The sequence below is a fragment of the Gavialis gangeticus genome, unplaced genomic scaffold, assembly GCF_001723915.1.
Source record: "Gavialis gangeticus isolate Ggan-Ray unplaced genomic scaffold, GavGan_comp1, whole genome shotgun sequence".
Taxonomy (NCBI): Eukaryota; Metazoa; Chordata; order Crocodylia; family Gavialidae; genus Gavialis; species Gavialis gangeticus.
This window is the reverse complement of record NW_017729033.1, coordinates 29,991,248-30,007,610: the sequence shown is the minus strand read 5'-3', so window position 1 is coordinate 30,007,610 and position 16,363 is coordinate 29,991,248. Positions and strand designations below refer to the sequence as shown.

Here is a 16,363-nt window from a genome sequence, read left to right as displayed (position 1 = left end):
TAGTTTATAACTGTTCGACCTCGTCATCCCTTGGGGTGCTCTGGTGAACAGGCGTTCCCCCAGGTACTGGTGGTCATCCCTGATAAACTTATAGGTGGCCATCAGATAAAATAAGATAAAAGAAGATAAAATAATCTTTGTGCTTTGAGGAAGTTGTGGATTTCTAGTGATGTTTCCTAAGTCAGCATCTAACTAAGTGTAGAATTCCTTTATTATAAACATCCTGTTGGTGAACAAGGACACTGGAAAGTAGAGGAAGATGCTTAACAATCATTTCATTTCCTTTATTTCACAAGCTTTGAATTCAGAAAGAGAACAACAACTAGTAGACCTGGTACGGTATAATAAGTAAAAATGCATGTGATTACAAAGGAAAAACTTTGTACAAAAAACTTTAAAAATCTGACAGCAACTTGGATTATTTGTAAGTACCAAAAAACTCATGCAAAAGGAGAGCACTACTGCCCAGCTGAAGAAATCCCTGAATGGAATGGCAATGTTGTGTAAAATGAAGAGTACAAAGACAGACTTGGAATGTAATTGGTGGAAAACGAAAGCTGCTACAGAGACCATTTCATCATTAGACACAGTGAAGTTGTTTCTTTGCATCTGAGAGAAGTGCTTCTTGGGATTATAATAAATTAAAGATAAACAGAAGCTACCTATACTATTCTACTGCATACTTTAAAAATGGCCATATTCTTCCTCCTTAAGTGTTTTAGTGAGATTTATCAAATATGGACACTAGTCTTGGCATTGTGTCTAGTCAATTATTGGCAACGTGTTCTGTTCTAAAGGGACTCACTCACAGATCTCAACTTGCATAAATAACTTAGTAACATGCATTAACTACTCTAGTACAGCTAATAGGCGCAAAGGAACCATCATTTAGTTACAAGACAAAGCTAAAACCTGTAGTCACTAAAGGGGCAATGGAAGCACCATGCTTTAAGGTGACTATGGCATGAAAGCACAACTGTGAGGCAAGTAGTTCCAAACAAACACACCACACTATTATCACCTCTTCCTATACAAAAAAGAAAGACAATTCATTTTTTCCATTAGTACCAAATAAAATTGTGGGTTTGATAACACAGACATTAAATGGAATGGACATTTTTCCCCATGATCCTTCATTCTTGCATTTCTGTCCATCATCTTCATTCAACCAAGACTGGTAATATTAGAACGACCACCAGGGGGTGCCACAATGCGGTGTCCAGTACGGCGTGGGTTGTTGTCATCTATTTGAGCTCCTGAAAGAAAGTAAAGCAGGAGATTTCATAAAACATAAGAAAGCACTGAGGAGGGGAAAAAAAATATCCAATCAGTGCATTTTCATCTGACTGGCTCCATAAATTACATATAACCTTTGCCCCTGTGACTGCTGCCAATTCATCTCTAGAATCTGGTTGTCATAAGCATAATAATTTCTAACCAAACAGATAAACAGTTAGGCCCAGATTTTCACAAGTACTTTCCTGACTAATGTCTCAGACCTACAAAGGGATTTGCCTGAATCGTGTTCCACCAACTTTAAGGGTGCTGCATCCAGGAAAGAAGATCTTGTGAATAGATTCCCTCTGTGGGATCTGGGCCTGAAAGAAAGGGTTTCAATTATAGGTAATAATTTGTTTTTAAAGACTGCAATGTAATTTTTTCCATGAAAACATGTTGTATTAGTGAGGGGTTGGATTTTCACCCCTCTGCCTCTGCCATAAGATGACAAATCCCACTGAGTTTGCATTGAGATGCTTTTGAAAAATTGACCGACACAATATCAGTATTAAGGAACACATTTTGGAAGTGCATGAACAGATGTGCTCTTGTATGTTTGTACATGCTCAGCTTAGTCTCACAAGTACCTCGAAGAGTGTGTGCGCAGCATGGGCCACGGCCCTCTTCCTTGGATCTCTCACGTGCTTTTTAGCAACCCTTGCAGAGCCAGGATAATGACAGCCCTCATCCCCCAGTGCGACCTGTGGCAGGTTCAAGTACTTTTGGCGTCTTTGGGCAATATGCCTTGTCGTTGTGTGACAGGTTTGATTCTATACTTTTAGGAATTGATTAGACAAGGTTTTGTATGGGATGGTTTGAATAAGAATGATTTTGTCTCTCAGGCTGGAGGTCCCTCCCGGCCCTAATTTTCTATGATTCTATCAGCAGCTGTCAGAAATTCATAAAAAGATAGATTATTTTCCTAGTGTTTTCTCCCAAAGGTTTCACTGGATTCCTAAAGGGATGGTTTGCAAGGATGGGAACTCTGCTGTTGGCTTTCACTGCAAATGTCCTTTCACTGCAGTTATGTGAAGAGCTAAGAGCCACTGCATACCACCTGGTACTGCTGACGTCTGTATACTGTAGTTTCCTCATATCAGCATTTAACCTCTGAGAAGAGTAATTGTCTCAAACAACCCCAAAAGATGCTTTTTCCAATATACACCCATGAATAGTGATTTGAATATGAATAAGGAAAATAACAAGGTGTTTTATGATCAGGATTACTACTCAAGGCTTTTCAGATATTCAGTCAGTGGTATAATTTTACCTGATAAACTGAAATTAGACTGGTGAAGATTTCTGATTGGCGGAGGCTGGTTTTTGGCAGGGGAGGATTTTGCTGAAGGTGCAGGAGTTGCATATTTTGGCGTAGCTGGAATTTCATACACCGGCCCATCATACATTCCTCTGGAGACCCCTTGCAATCCTCCCACCTAAAACAAGACAACAGAAACATGTACTGACATTGCCACCTGACAATGTCCTCACCTACACATACAGAGCACAGTGAGGGTGACTCCAGTTCATACTACCCCAAGCAAAAATGTACATCAGAGTTTTTGTCTAAAGATATAGAGCCATTTTAGGCCAAAATGAGTATATTAGAACACCTTCTATATCAGTCAATAATCCAAGATATTGTTAATATTGTTCACACCGAACTAATATACTACTTAAGGAGTCACATAATGGGACAGCTGGAGTCAATGCAGGAGGTCAAATTTGCACTCCCCACAGATATGAACTGACTCAAGGAGGCCTAGTATGCCAACCACCTAGCAATATGCATTGGTGCCACCCTGGCAGGATCACCAAAACACAAATCACACTGAACTGGAAGAATACTGCATCACTTGAAACATGGGTACAGTATAATGAATATCCTTAAATAATATATCTGTTCTAATACGCACAGAAGACTTGACAATGGCAGGCATTTGGTGTTTGCAAGACACGAGCCTTTCATGTACCATTCACAATTTTTTTGTTGATACCTTTCTTCTTCTATCTAATGCATTTTCTTTATCCTCCTTTTCGGTCTCTTACCACCACAAGCTTAGTGACAATTAAAAAAACATTAACATGATTCTCAAACTTTTTAACTTGTAACTTCAAAAAATTAAATCCTATGATGGGACTGCAAACACTTCGGGAGAGCTCCTTTTATAACTTGTCTATAAAGTACCTACTACATGGAGCTCTGATTTCAAATTGAGGCCTCTAGGCACTATCAGTATACTACAAATATGTATGTTATGCACGATGCAGGGACACACTAGGTGCATCTACATGAGATGCTAAATGCACTGTAGACTAAAACCATGTTAGTGCACTAATGCACAGTAGAATTAGTCTAATGCACATTAGCATCACAAAAAAAGCGTGCACTGGTGCTACCGCACAGTATTTCCAATTACAGTGCATTAAGTTAGTACCTGCTATTAATGATCCATAACTTAATGAGCCATACTCACTAACTTAATCAACCATAATTACAGCACATCAATGAATGCATAGATGCACCCACAATGTCAAAATAGTGCTTTTTGGCTGGAAAAACATAAGTAGTAATTATACTTAAAGATGTATAAAGATGTATGATAGCTGGTTACTTACAGAAGTCTACTCTCATAGTAGTCAATGTGAGGGACAAGTGGATCAGGGCCAAGATGTCATGCAGCCTGAGCCACTAGTAATACCAAATATGGAACACAACAAGTAATCTAATGTACCAGGCATCTACAAATGTATAATACTTCTATGCTACTGTTATTTGCTGGTATCTCTCATATCTCTTTGTTATGCCTGGTATTCGTACAGGACAACTTAGTGAATTTGATCATCAATATGTTTTAAAATAAATTTAAATCAATATATTGTAAATCAGTGAGAAGAGAAGCGAGGGAGATACAGAAATACTAGGCTGCCAGAAGAGAGAGCTATAAGAGCAGCAAAAACAGTGTCTTTGTCTCACCAGAACCTCTTAGCCTGAATAACCAGCAGAAATCCAACATCTCCTCCCAAAAGCTAGGCCACGCTTTGAAGAGCTTCTGTTTGCTCAACCTTAATTCCTGGTGTAAACCTCTCAGCTTCACAATCTAAAGTGGGTTAGTATTGTAATTTATACAGCTCCCTCAGTGAGCTAGACATGTGAGAGGCAGGTATGAAGACACGAGCCTTAACTGCCAGCTGGAATAAATAAGCTTAGCTCTGCCAGAGTCAATGGAGCTGCACTGATTTTAACCAGCTGGCTCATAGGCTTTGGTGCTGCTTGTGGTCCCCTGCCTGTGGTCCCCTGTGGATTCATTTCACTGGGGACAATAACAATGCAAAATATGTGCTCAAGTGGTTCCAGAGAGGCTGTGCAGATAGCTCAGCAGTTTCTCGTCATATGAAACATTAAACTGTTTGAACATACCTTGTTCCTGATTTTGACACGCTGGTAAAGGTATTCAGGGAAAGATTTGCGAGGAATGAAGCGGCCCATTCCCTTATTTACATGCAGATTTCCATCTTCAAACACAATCTTCCCTTGGCTTATGACCACTAGTGGGGCACCATGGCATTCCATTCCTTCAAAGATGTTGTATTCAACAGCCTGAGCATCAAACAGCATAAAATGTAAACTCCAGACAACCTCCTCTTGTTTTTTTTATTTTGGTAAAATACAATGTATATATTTGGCTACATTTTTATCCAGTTTCCATGAGGTCTCCACAAAATCGTCAAATGCATTTGTTTGATTGCAGGCAAAAATGCACAAAGGCTCATTTAATACATTACTTTGTCAGATGCTATGTCACTTACACAAGCTTATGGTTCTCTGAATTAGCTAGACTATAAGGTCCTGTGCTACTCTGCCTTCTGCCTGACTTCAGACTAACATGGCTAACTACCTCTCTTGGTACATTATGTTTGGTGTTAGCATTACTAGAGGTTGGATGAAAATGTAGTCCTTAAACAACAGTTTCAAATGAGATCTGTTCCCTAGGGATGGAAACCAAGAGAGTGCACTGGGATAGATGCAGCTTGCTCATGAACCAGGACACTTAAACAATAAGCATGAAAATTAAGAATGTGAATGAAGATACTCATGTGTCTCAGTGGTTTGCTGAAGGCTTCCAACCCTTCTCTCACACACCATAATGTACAGAATCCATTGCCCTCCAGTAATAGTGCTTGGACAGCAATTTGCAAAATGTCATTGACTGTGATTGTCCAGCTTGAAACAAGGAGAACCATTTTAAGGGGTGACACTCCACACTTCTTGAGTATCAGTCCCCTTCAAGGTAACTAAGACTAGGTGAGCAAAAATGAACACATCTAAACTCATTAAGCATTTTGAACCACCAGGCCATTTTAAAAGTAAATACTTTAATTGCACTTCTAACCATCCATTTTACCTCTTCATTTCAGAATATAAATATTTATGGAAGTGCGATCCTCTGTGGATCCACTACATAATAGGCAAAGTATGTGGGATCATGTACAATTAGTATTCTATACACATTGGCGCATGAAGTAAAGTAACTCTGAAGTTTTGGAATTAAACAGAAAAGCTCAGTATGTACAGTTATGGATTAAGATAGAATTCAGATGATAGAAACATTGAATTAGATGCATCAGATCAGGACCTTGTTCAATCTAGTTAGACATATGGTAATAACTGATACTTGAAAGATAGGCAAAAAGAGTATATTAGGTAATTGTCAATCCTCTGGATCACGGTGTAAGCATAAGAGGTCTAATCAGGTGCCTGATGTAGCTGACTTGTAGCTGACAAGCCCAATTCCCACAGCTCCATACCTTGTCTGAGTTGAAGTCCAAATTTACAGCACTCTTTCTTACTTTGTTTCCATCCTCTGAATCAGGGGTGGGAAATTATTTCGGCTGGAGGGCCGCTTTATGAGATTTGATGAGCTGTCGACGGCCACATGGGTAGTCTGCCCCTTGACCACTGCCCTGCCCCTGGTCGCCATATTGGGACCAGAAGCCCCACCCCCTAACTCCTGACTTCTGCCACAGGAAGTCCCTCTCCGTGGCCCCCAGAAATACTCTTTTTGGGAGGGGGGGTTGCCATCTTAGAACCAGAAAAAAACAAATTATACACTAGAAGTCAAACACATACTAAAATATACATTAATTTTATTACAAAAAATATTTGTCATGATTTGTGTTTGTGTAGTGCATATAGAAGGGATTGCATAATAACTGAAAAATAAAGTCTCAACCTTTTATCTTGTGGGGGGATTGGGTGTAGGGAAGTGCAGTGTGGGGTTGTGTATGGGAGATGTGGGAAGCTTGCAAAGGGGTGTGGGGGGCATAGGGTATGTTGGGGTGTGTGTATATGTGGGGGGATTGGAGGCAGGGTGTGGGTGTATGAGGTTTGTGGGGTGTGAGGGAAGGTGGGGGGGTGTGAGGACCCCCCACACACTTCCCCACATGGCGCACAGGCCCCGCTGGTGGCAGCAGCAGCAGGCAGTGGCGGGGGGTAGGGGAGGCTCAGGGAGCTCATGCCCAGTGCAGGCAATGATGCCCAATGGGGTGCAGTTCTGGCTAGCACTGTGTGCAGGGGTCGAGATGTGCAGCTTGCCTGGCTGTCTCTATCACGGGGGCTCCACACCACACACCTGCAGCTTCCACACTCACACCAGGGAAAGCCCCGCACTGGACTCCACAGGGAAGCAGGAGGTGGGGTTCACTCCACTCCCAGCAGGGTTTGCAGACCTACACAGCACAGGGCAGGGAAGGCAGCCAGTTCCAGCATGGCAGCTGCAGGCGTATGGCCCCCATGATAGAGGTGGCAGCAGGAGCCAGCTGGGAACTGCAGGGGCCAGGCTGGCTCCTGCTGCATTCACCAGCCCTGACCCACAGGGCCCCGCACTCCTGCCTACTGCCACTTTCCCCCCCACACTGCCACCACTGCCTTTTCCCTGCCACTTCCCTTCCTTCCTCACCCACTGCCACCACTTCCCACCCCCCACCTGCCTGCCCACCGCTCCCATGGTGCATGGTTCCCAGCTGCAGGCCACGACCACACAGCACATCAGGAGCCAGCTGGGCTAGGCTGGGTCCTCCTGTGCCAGCAATCCTTATTCCCCCCCCCCCACACACACACACGTTTTTACCTGATTCTCCACTCTTGGGTTTCCAGGCTAGAAGCCCAAGGGTTTCCAGGCTAGAAGCCTCTGCTAGGCAGAAGCTTCCAGCTGGTGGTTGGGGGTGGAGGGGCTAGGGTTGGGGCTGGGCTGGGCAGGCCTTGCTGCTGCTGGGTCCTGCAGCTGGCTCTCCCTGGGTCCTGCTGCCACTGGTGACTTCTCATCTTTGACAGGCAGTAAGGGGCAGATAAATATTAATTTTCTAAAATTTTTAGGGGCCCTGGGGGTTGGATAGAATGGCCTGGTGGGCTCGATCCAGCTCTGGATCAAAGCCACTTTGTGTTAAGCTGAATCCAGTGCCAGATATTCCCTCCAAATTGAACAGGATTCTGCATACTCCTCTCAGATTTCTACACTGATGTAGAATGACTTCATATCATTTTTGCGCACATTGTGGTACTGCCATAGATTCATAAATTTTAAGGCTGGAAGGTACCTTGGAAGATCATTGGGTCCAGCCCCCTGCACCAAGCAGGCAAGATAACTGGGGGTCAGGTGACCCCAGCAAGGTGACTGTGCAGTCTCCCTCGAAGATTTCCAGGGTAGGTGACTGTACCACCTATGGAGGGAGCTTATTCCACAGTCTGGGCACCCTGACTGTGAAAAAGTTTTTCCTAATGTTGAGCCTGAATTGATCTTCCAGGAGTTTGTGGCCATCACTCCTAGTGTTTCCCGCAGGTGCCCTGGTGAACAGTTGCTCACCAAGCCCTTGATGTACTCCCCTTCTGTAGCGGTAAGCTGCTACCAGGTCCCCTCTCAGCCTTCTTTTCCTCAGGCTAAAGAGTCCCAGATCCCTCAGCCTTTCCTCATATGGCTTGCCTTTGAAGACTCTGATCATACGGGTGGCTCTTCTTTGGACTCTCTCAAGCTTGTCCACGTCCTTGTTAGAGTGTGGTGCCCAGAACTGGATGCAGTACTACAGCTGCAGTCTCACCAGAGCTGAGTAGAGTGGAAGAATCACCTCCTTGGCTTGCTGGAGATGCATTGATTGACTCATGCCAGAGTATTATTTGCCCTATTGGCTACAACATCACACTGCCAGGTCACATTCGTAGAGGGCGAACCCACCTTCTAGAGCCATCTTGAATCTCACTGTACAAAATATTCTTGGGGATACAGTCTCCTCCCATTCTCCTGAAATGGCTGAGGCATCACAACCTTCTCTTCTTGATAGTGGTTTCTAAGTGTGTCAGTCCTGCATGCTCCAGCACCTCTGTGTAGCCTTTTTGTCTTCTGCCTTTATTTTCAGGATCTTGTACAAACATCTCATGTGGAAGCTGTTCAGTCTCCCGATATGCCTAGCATATGTAGTCCATATTTCTGAACCATAAAGCAGGGATGACAGCACACAAGTTTCACAGTTAGCATCTTCACATTAGTTGTTAGTTTGTTGTTATTCCATCCATGCTTCTGTAATAGCCTGATATTCTTAGCTGCTTTTCTGATTCTGTTAGTTCAGTCTGAAGGTCAAGATTCCTGCTGATCACCCATTTCACCCTGTTGTTGTCAAATGTCAGAGGTATTTGATTCTTTGTTTGCAGGCACTACAATTGCCTTCATACCTTGATGTAGTGAGAAAATGATGTTCAACAGTTTAGAAGGACAACCCAGTTTCTTTGGCACAGTAAAAAGGCCCTATTGACCATATCAAAGGACTTTGTCAGACCAATGAAGGCTATGTACAGTGGTTTTCATTTTTCTCTACACTAATCTTGCAGTTGCTTGACAAAAAATATAATATTAATGGAGGAACATCCTGAGCAAAAATTGAATTGACTTTCAGGACAAATTCTTTCACCTAGAGATTGCAGCCTAGGAAGCATAATGCAAGTAACAACTTTTCCAATAATGTTCAACAGGGATATACCTCTATAGCTGTCGCAGTCACTTCCATCCCCCTTGTTTTTGTATAATTGTACAAACAGAGCATCACTGAAATTTTACGGTATCGCTCCCTCTTGCCAACAGGGCAGTATAACTTCATGGAGCTTTCAAAGTAATTTGTTGTTAGCACATCTGCAGATTTCAACAGCCAAGCAGCCATTGGCATGTGCCTTATTCCCAGGAATTGATTTAATGGCTTTCTGCAAATCTTCTAATGTAGGCTCGTTGTCCAATCCATCATAACTTCAAACTGTGGTAATCCTTCAAGTTATTCATGTTTAATTTCAGTTTTACTGGAGTGTAGCATTTCATAGTGTTCAGTCCAATGCTAGTTTTTTGTTCATCAATGATGACATTTCTCTTTAAGTCTTTCAGGGGAGCTGTCATCTTCTTGATGGGACTAATTGCTCATTTGATGCCTTCAGACATTCCGCGGCTCTCATCTGCATCTGCTGCTTTCTGAATATAATCACAAAGATTCAGCCAGAATCTTGGGCACCCCTCTTAGCCTCCTTTTGCACTTCTCTTCAAGCCATAATGTCAGTTCTAGGCAAACACAGAACTGGTAATATGAATGAAAATGGCCAGCAAGTGCTAGAACTCTGTGCAAGTCAATATCTATGTGTTACCAGCAGCTACTTGGCTAGGAAATTCACAAGAAAGACATCATGAAAGATCAGTGCACTGCCATCAATTAGATCTAGTACTGACTAGGTGCCACCACCTGAAAGAAATCCTGGGCTTGAGGTCTTATCACAAACTTATGTAGCAGACTCACACTGACTATGCCTTAGTCTGCTGCAAAGTCAGAATCAAGGCAAAAAGAATGGGTTGGCATAAACTGGGGCAGCTTCATTGACATGAGCTAAGGTAAGAGTATTAAGACCAGCTGGGGACATGTATTATATTGTATTATTGCTTAAGTGTATGTGGCAAAATAGGAAAAATACCTTCCCAACTTCAGTGATGACAGTTTTATTTTCTGAAACTTGAGATTTAATTACTGATTTAATTTTTAATATGAATAATCAATTGTATTAGCATAGATGCATTAGCATAGACTGCATTATTCATCATGTCTATAGTCAGTACATTTGGAATTTAAAATCAAGCTTTAAAGCAGGTATCTTTATAAGGAGATCATAAATTTCTGTTCTTACCGATTTATGGCTCTTGGCTGTAATAGTCTTCACCTTATCAGGATCCCAGATAACAACATCAGCATCCGAGCCCACAGCAATCCGTCCCTTTCTTGGATATAGATTAAAAATTTTGGCAGCATTGGTGCTAGTAACAGCAACAAACTGATTCTCATCCATTTTACCTGTGGCCTAAAAGCAAATTGCCTTAAGTAAATGTGTTTCCAAAATGGGAAAATGGAACATTTATAATATCAGTATACAACAGGGATGTATGATGGTACTTTGGACATATCAGGCAGAAGAAATATATTATGGTGTGGCATGGCATGAAGGTATTTTCAGCATGAGCAGAGGATTATATAAATGACCAGATGAGTGAGTTATTCAGGTCATCCCAAAGAAGAGCCACTAAAACCTTAATCCATACGCATCATCCCATCCTCTATACATGACACTTTTTCCAACAGATAAAGTGCTTGTTTCAGTTATGTTAAGGCCTTTTACACTGCTATGAACCATGAAAGGAATATTTAAAGGCAGTCTTTATATTCATGTTAAAACACTTTTACAGTGCCAAAAAAACCCATAAAAGAGCCCCAGTGTATCTGGAATTCAGGCTCAGACTATTTTAAGGCTGTTTTATAGTTATTACACAAAACAGCCATGCTATTATAGATGTTCCTACATTTATAAAGACAGTTAGCAGCATAAACTGTACGGGCCATACAGGCTGAAAATGTCACTAGCCATCAAATACTAGAAATATCTAATAAAAGCATAAAATCTATACCACACAGAACAGTGTCGTGATTTTCCAGTACAATATCTTGGGATATTCTCTGGCTAGAAAGAAGGTTTGTGTGTTCCACTAGGAAACACACAATTGTCCTTCTTTGAAAGTATAAAAGCCCTTATTTCTAGCCCAAATATTATACAAGATTCCAATCTGTAAACCCATGAATAGTCCAGGGCTCAACCCAGTCCTACCAGCATTCCAGCCCCATCCCTGCAGCAGCTATTTTGCAGCTGACTTTCCATATTTTGTGGGAGAAATGTCTCTAGCTGGTTGCCTTGTGGCTGTATACAGTGACTAATTGAAGCTGTTCTGCATTTTTAATTTGAGCTGTCATGTGGGGGAAAATGAATTAGTAGATAAAGTCTAGGTGAGGTGGTGAGAAATGTGTGATAAATACTAGCACAGCCCTATAGTTTACAATATCAATATTGTACAGTATCAATATCATGCACATGTGGGGGGACTGGGAAGTGTATTACATATCAAGATCCATGGAACATTTAATCAATGGCTAACTTTTTCCAACATCCCATGGTAAAATATGCTAGTATAAATTATATGGGCCATACTCATTCAAAGTGATTTTTATTCCCCTCTCAAGCATGGGTTAGCATCTACTCGTTATTTCTCAGAAATGATGTGACATTTTCCCAAATTAAAATTATCTATTTGTCAAGCTTGTATGGAGTCCATCTCAAGAGCATTAAACTGCCTGGAATATTTTGTCTGCTAGGAACACTCAGCATGGCACAATGTGAAAACTATGATGATATATAGTCAATTAAGCCTCAAGACTCATAAAATACTATGGTTTTCCACCATAAAAAATATAAAAAGATGGGAGTTTATAACTTCATTCCAACTGTATAAGATTTTTAAGATAAATAACATCATCAAGGTAGCTCTTTCTGCAGGAATTCTCTGAATATGGAAACGCCACTTAAATCCCTGAAGCCCTTTGGCTTTCATTATTCAGATTTTTTTATTCTTTTTAAGATAAGCAGTTACTCACTACAGCCTTGTCCCAGACAACAGTCATTCTTTCCTCAATTCCATTAACTCCTTCAGGAATCATAGTGAAGTTGTCCTTTCCAATGGCTTTCTGGGCAGTGCTGTATGGACAATGTCCGCTTCCTGTCACTTGCAGGTCCCCACTAAAAAGGATGAACATATGTATGATTATATTACATGCCACATAGACTAACTTGGCATCAGACTGAGCACAAATTTGTTGTTTTTTTAAGTCAAGACACTAGAGCAGCCCACGCTGTAAACAAGGGGTGGTCAACTTGCAGCACCTGTGCCACAACTGTCATGGGCAACTGTTGTGTGTGGCACATGAGCCTTGGGTGTTCAGTAAAGGGAGGCACCATAATGGAGGCCAGGAGTGGAGATGGGGCAAGAATCAGTTGCTACAGTACATGCCAGGTGTCACTGCCAAGAGCCAGGTACCTTGGCCCTGCAGCCACCACCAAATACAGGACTTTGGATCTACACCTGCCATATAAAACTGCAGTAGTCATGGGGCCAGAGGAGAGTTAACCTGGCTCTTGGCAGTGACACCTCCTCTTACAGCAGTGCCCTGCCCCTGTTCTGCTGACAGGCCATGGCTGGAGGATAGAAAACGAATTTTAATCAAGAACATTTAGACAAACCCTGCTGTTAAAAAAAGTTATACAGGTTCTTCAGTGTCCACCCAGAGCATGTAAGTTTTAAGGTCTTAGCAACAAGAGACACATACATCAAACTGTGCTGCCAGTTCTTTATCTCAGAACCCTACTGGAATTTGAACCTATGACCCTTGCACCAGGTTTGAAACACCTGCACAATTTGGATCCCAACAACCTGAGCCAGCAAAAAAGACTGGTGTCTGTGAAACCAGTGCAATTTACTGGGTGACCAAACCCAATAATTTCTGACAGCCACAAGGAGGCTGTCTGTCTCCCTTTCTCATCCTTCTCTATATATTCATAAATTTCATGAATTTATATTATTGGCCTTTGGTTACAAGATAGATTTCTTGGTTAGTGATGGAATGAGGAAGATTAGGTTAAAAGCACTTAGGTATTAATCAGTTCTTTATATTACTCCAAATTACTAAAGGGAATTCCTCTCTAAACACACCGGCGAAGTCACAGGCTATTATTTCAATCTTATCTTTTTCTGTATTCTAGGTTTATTACTCACGTTCTCTCCATGCTTAACTTGACCTAGTGGATTTTCCATTCTCTGCACATGTTAAGAAAAATAACTGCAGGAAAAAGAGAACCTCATTCAAGGTCAATATCTCCACTCCTCTGATTTTATCATTATGAGGAAGTCCTTTTCTTAATTTGCAATTAATCTCCTTTCCCAGAAAGCAATCTAATTCTTTCTGAAACACTTTTTTATGCTGTGTTCCAACTGCCTTTCCCAGTGATGTGCAAATATGGCCTTTGTGCAAAGATCTACGACTAACCACCAGAATGCTGGAGGGTGTCATCTTAGTTTAAGTATGTCCTGTAAGTCCCAATCCAACAAAAAACAAATATATGCATAACTTGGAGCACATGAAAAATTCCACTGTTTAGACTTACTAACCTGTATAATGGTAGGAGCCTTAGAAATGGTTGGGAAATGGGATTTTCCATGTTCAGGAAAAGTACTATACTTATTCAAATCTAAGACTACGTTTCCAGGCCTCCCCCCACCCCCCGCCAGTCAGCCTGGGGAAAATACAGCCAACATGCCCTCTATAAAGTGGCACAATACTCTGTTCCCAAAGGATTATACCCACTGTATACTCCTTGCTTGGATGGATAGTGTGCTGCTCGACTAGAGGAATATGAAAAATTTGGCAATGCAGATATCACAGATCACCTGGTTGAAGCACTTGATGTTGCTCGTTGGAACTGCTGGGAGGACTCAACTTCATGACTTAATTTCTGCCACCCCAGTTGCAGGAGCTGGGGCCTCATTTGCCACCTGGGAGTGGGTCAGTGTTCCCCAGCCCAAACTCAATCATCTGAGTCGGCCAATGACATTGCTAGCCACCTTCTGAAAGCGGTAAGAGCCCGTGGAACAACAAGGATTTTGAGCGAAGAATACTTGAAGAATGGCATCATTTCCATCAAAATGTTCAGAACTAAGATCCTCCACAAACCTTGTCACCAACAGAACTTGACTCTGTGCTGTGCAAATTAAAATCTAGCACTGCAACTGGCTATGACAACATGCACCCAGAGTTTCTGAAACATCTCAGTCCTCAAGCTCGTTATTGGCTTCTACTTTTCTTCAACTGTATTATGCATGAAGGATGAATTCCATCAGCGTAGCACCAAGCAAAAATCATTGGCCTACCCAAGCCTGGCAAAGACACACAATCAGCAGCAAGTTATCGACCTATCTCCCTCTTGAGCATCTGTTACAAGACACCTGAGAGACTAGTTCAGCAACGTATTTCTCCAGTAATTGATTCTGCGCTAAGCCCAGACCAAGTGGGATTCCGCCACAGCAAGAGCACTTGCACTCAAGTTCTAGCTTTAACCACCTTCACTGAAAATGCCTTTCAGAAAAACCTAAAGACTAGTCTTGTCTTTGATTTAACAGCAGCATATGATACTGTCTAGCATACCAGTCTTCTGGCAAAAATATCAGGAATTCTGCAACATTGGGCCACTCATCTAGTCAAACTATTACTATGTGGTCGACACTTTAGAGTCCACCTGGCCAACCAAACTAGCTCTTAGAGACAGCAAACCAATGGGCAACCTCAGGGATCAATACTGACATTTCCTTTTCAATCTGTATATTGATGACTTGCCTGCAACCAGCTCACACAACTTGTTTTACACTAATGACAGAGCCTTTGCCACCCAAGCTCATGATTTTTCATGTGTGGAACTCACACTTGATGGTGACATGAGTCTGATGTCAAAGTATTGCCTAAAATGGCACCTCAATCTCAAAGACTATCTCAAGTATTTTTCATCTGCATAATGCCAGCACTAATTATGAACTCATTATCACTTTATATGATCAGCCTCTCAAGTTTTAAACTCACCTAGCTTATCTTGGAGTCACTCTCAACCAGACTTTAACTCATAAATCACATCTTCGGAAAAATGCTTTAAAAATCAAAACAAGGAAAAACCTACCTGCCAAACTTGCAGGCTCCACTTGGAGTGCCAATGCCTCCATGCTATGGTCATCCACTCTCACATTGTCTTATTCATTTGCAGAATTCTGCGCCTCTGTCTGGGCTCATTCATTGCCCAGCAAACTAGTTGGACACCCAACTGTATGCTACAATGTGTCTTGTGTCAGGCACATTGTGCCCAACTCCACTCCCATGGTTACCAGCCCTCAGTAACATTGCTCTCCCTCACGTCCACTGCACAAATGCTTAAACAAACTTACTAGCCAGATTCCATGATAATCCCTACACGGCCAATGCACTGGGACATATTCTACCCACTCCTCAAGACACCTAATATAGTCCAACTTTTCAAAGTCCTTTGACTTTTCTTTACCTACTCAATGGCACGAAGAACAATCAGTACACACACCAATCAATCACCACATCATCTCTGACCCTACAGTCATTCAACCCGGATTTTACTGAGCACGCCATTACTGGGCACTTCTCAACCTGGGCCTCGGGTGAGTGAGGATTTAGTTAGGGAGCTTCTGGAGGGGCTGGACGTTTTTAAGTCAGCCGGCCCGGATGATCTTCACCCTAGAGTCCTGAAGGAACTGGCTGGGGTCATTGCAAGTCCCCTGGCGCGGCTTTATGAACACTCGTGGTGCTCTGGAGAGGTGCCAGAGGACTGGAAAAGGGCCAACGTGGTTCCCATCTTCAAAAAGGGAAGGAAAGAGGACCCGGGAAACTACAGGCCAGTCGGTCTTACCTCAATCCTGGGCAAGCTGTTCGAGAAAATTATTCTGGCACACATCCAGGAGGGGCCAGCAGGGAACTGCATGCTCAGGGGCAACCAGCACGGGTTCATCAGCGGCAGGTCCTGTCAGACCAACCTGGTGGCCTTTTACGACCAGGTCACTAAATCATTGGATGCAGGGGTGGCAGTGGATATAGTTTTCCTAGACTTCAGGAAGGCTTTTGA

General features: G+C 42.4%; 1 protein-coding gene across 4 annotated transcripts in view; it reads right to left on the bottom strand.

The window, feature by feature from the left end:
• Positions 1–262: 262 nt before the first annotated feature.
• The window catches only part of CRMP1 (collapsin response mediator protein 1), a 105,307-nt gene continuing 89,206 nt past the window's right edge, over positions 263–16,363 (bottom strand). For 2 of the 4 annotated variants that reach the window (XM_019526521.1, XM_019526520.1), the window contains 5 exons: positions 12,274–12,415; positions 10,484–10,654; positions 4,700–4,879; positions 2,549–2,714; positions 263–1,256 (listed from right to left, as the gene is read on the bottom strand). In XM_019526521.1, the coding sequence (XP_019382066.1) occupies positions 1,165–1,256; positions 2,549–2,714; positions 4,700–4,879; positions 10,484–10,654; positions 12,274–12,415 (751 nt within the window). In that variant the 3' untranslated portion in view covers positions 263–1,164. Of the gene's footprint in view, positions 1,257–1,503; positions 1,599–2,548; positions 2,715–4,699; positions 4,880–10,483; positions 10,655–12,273; positions 12,416–16,363 lie in introns of all 4 variants that reach the window. The other 2 variants (XM_019526517.1, XM_019526518.1) reach the window with 2 other exon arrangements.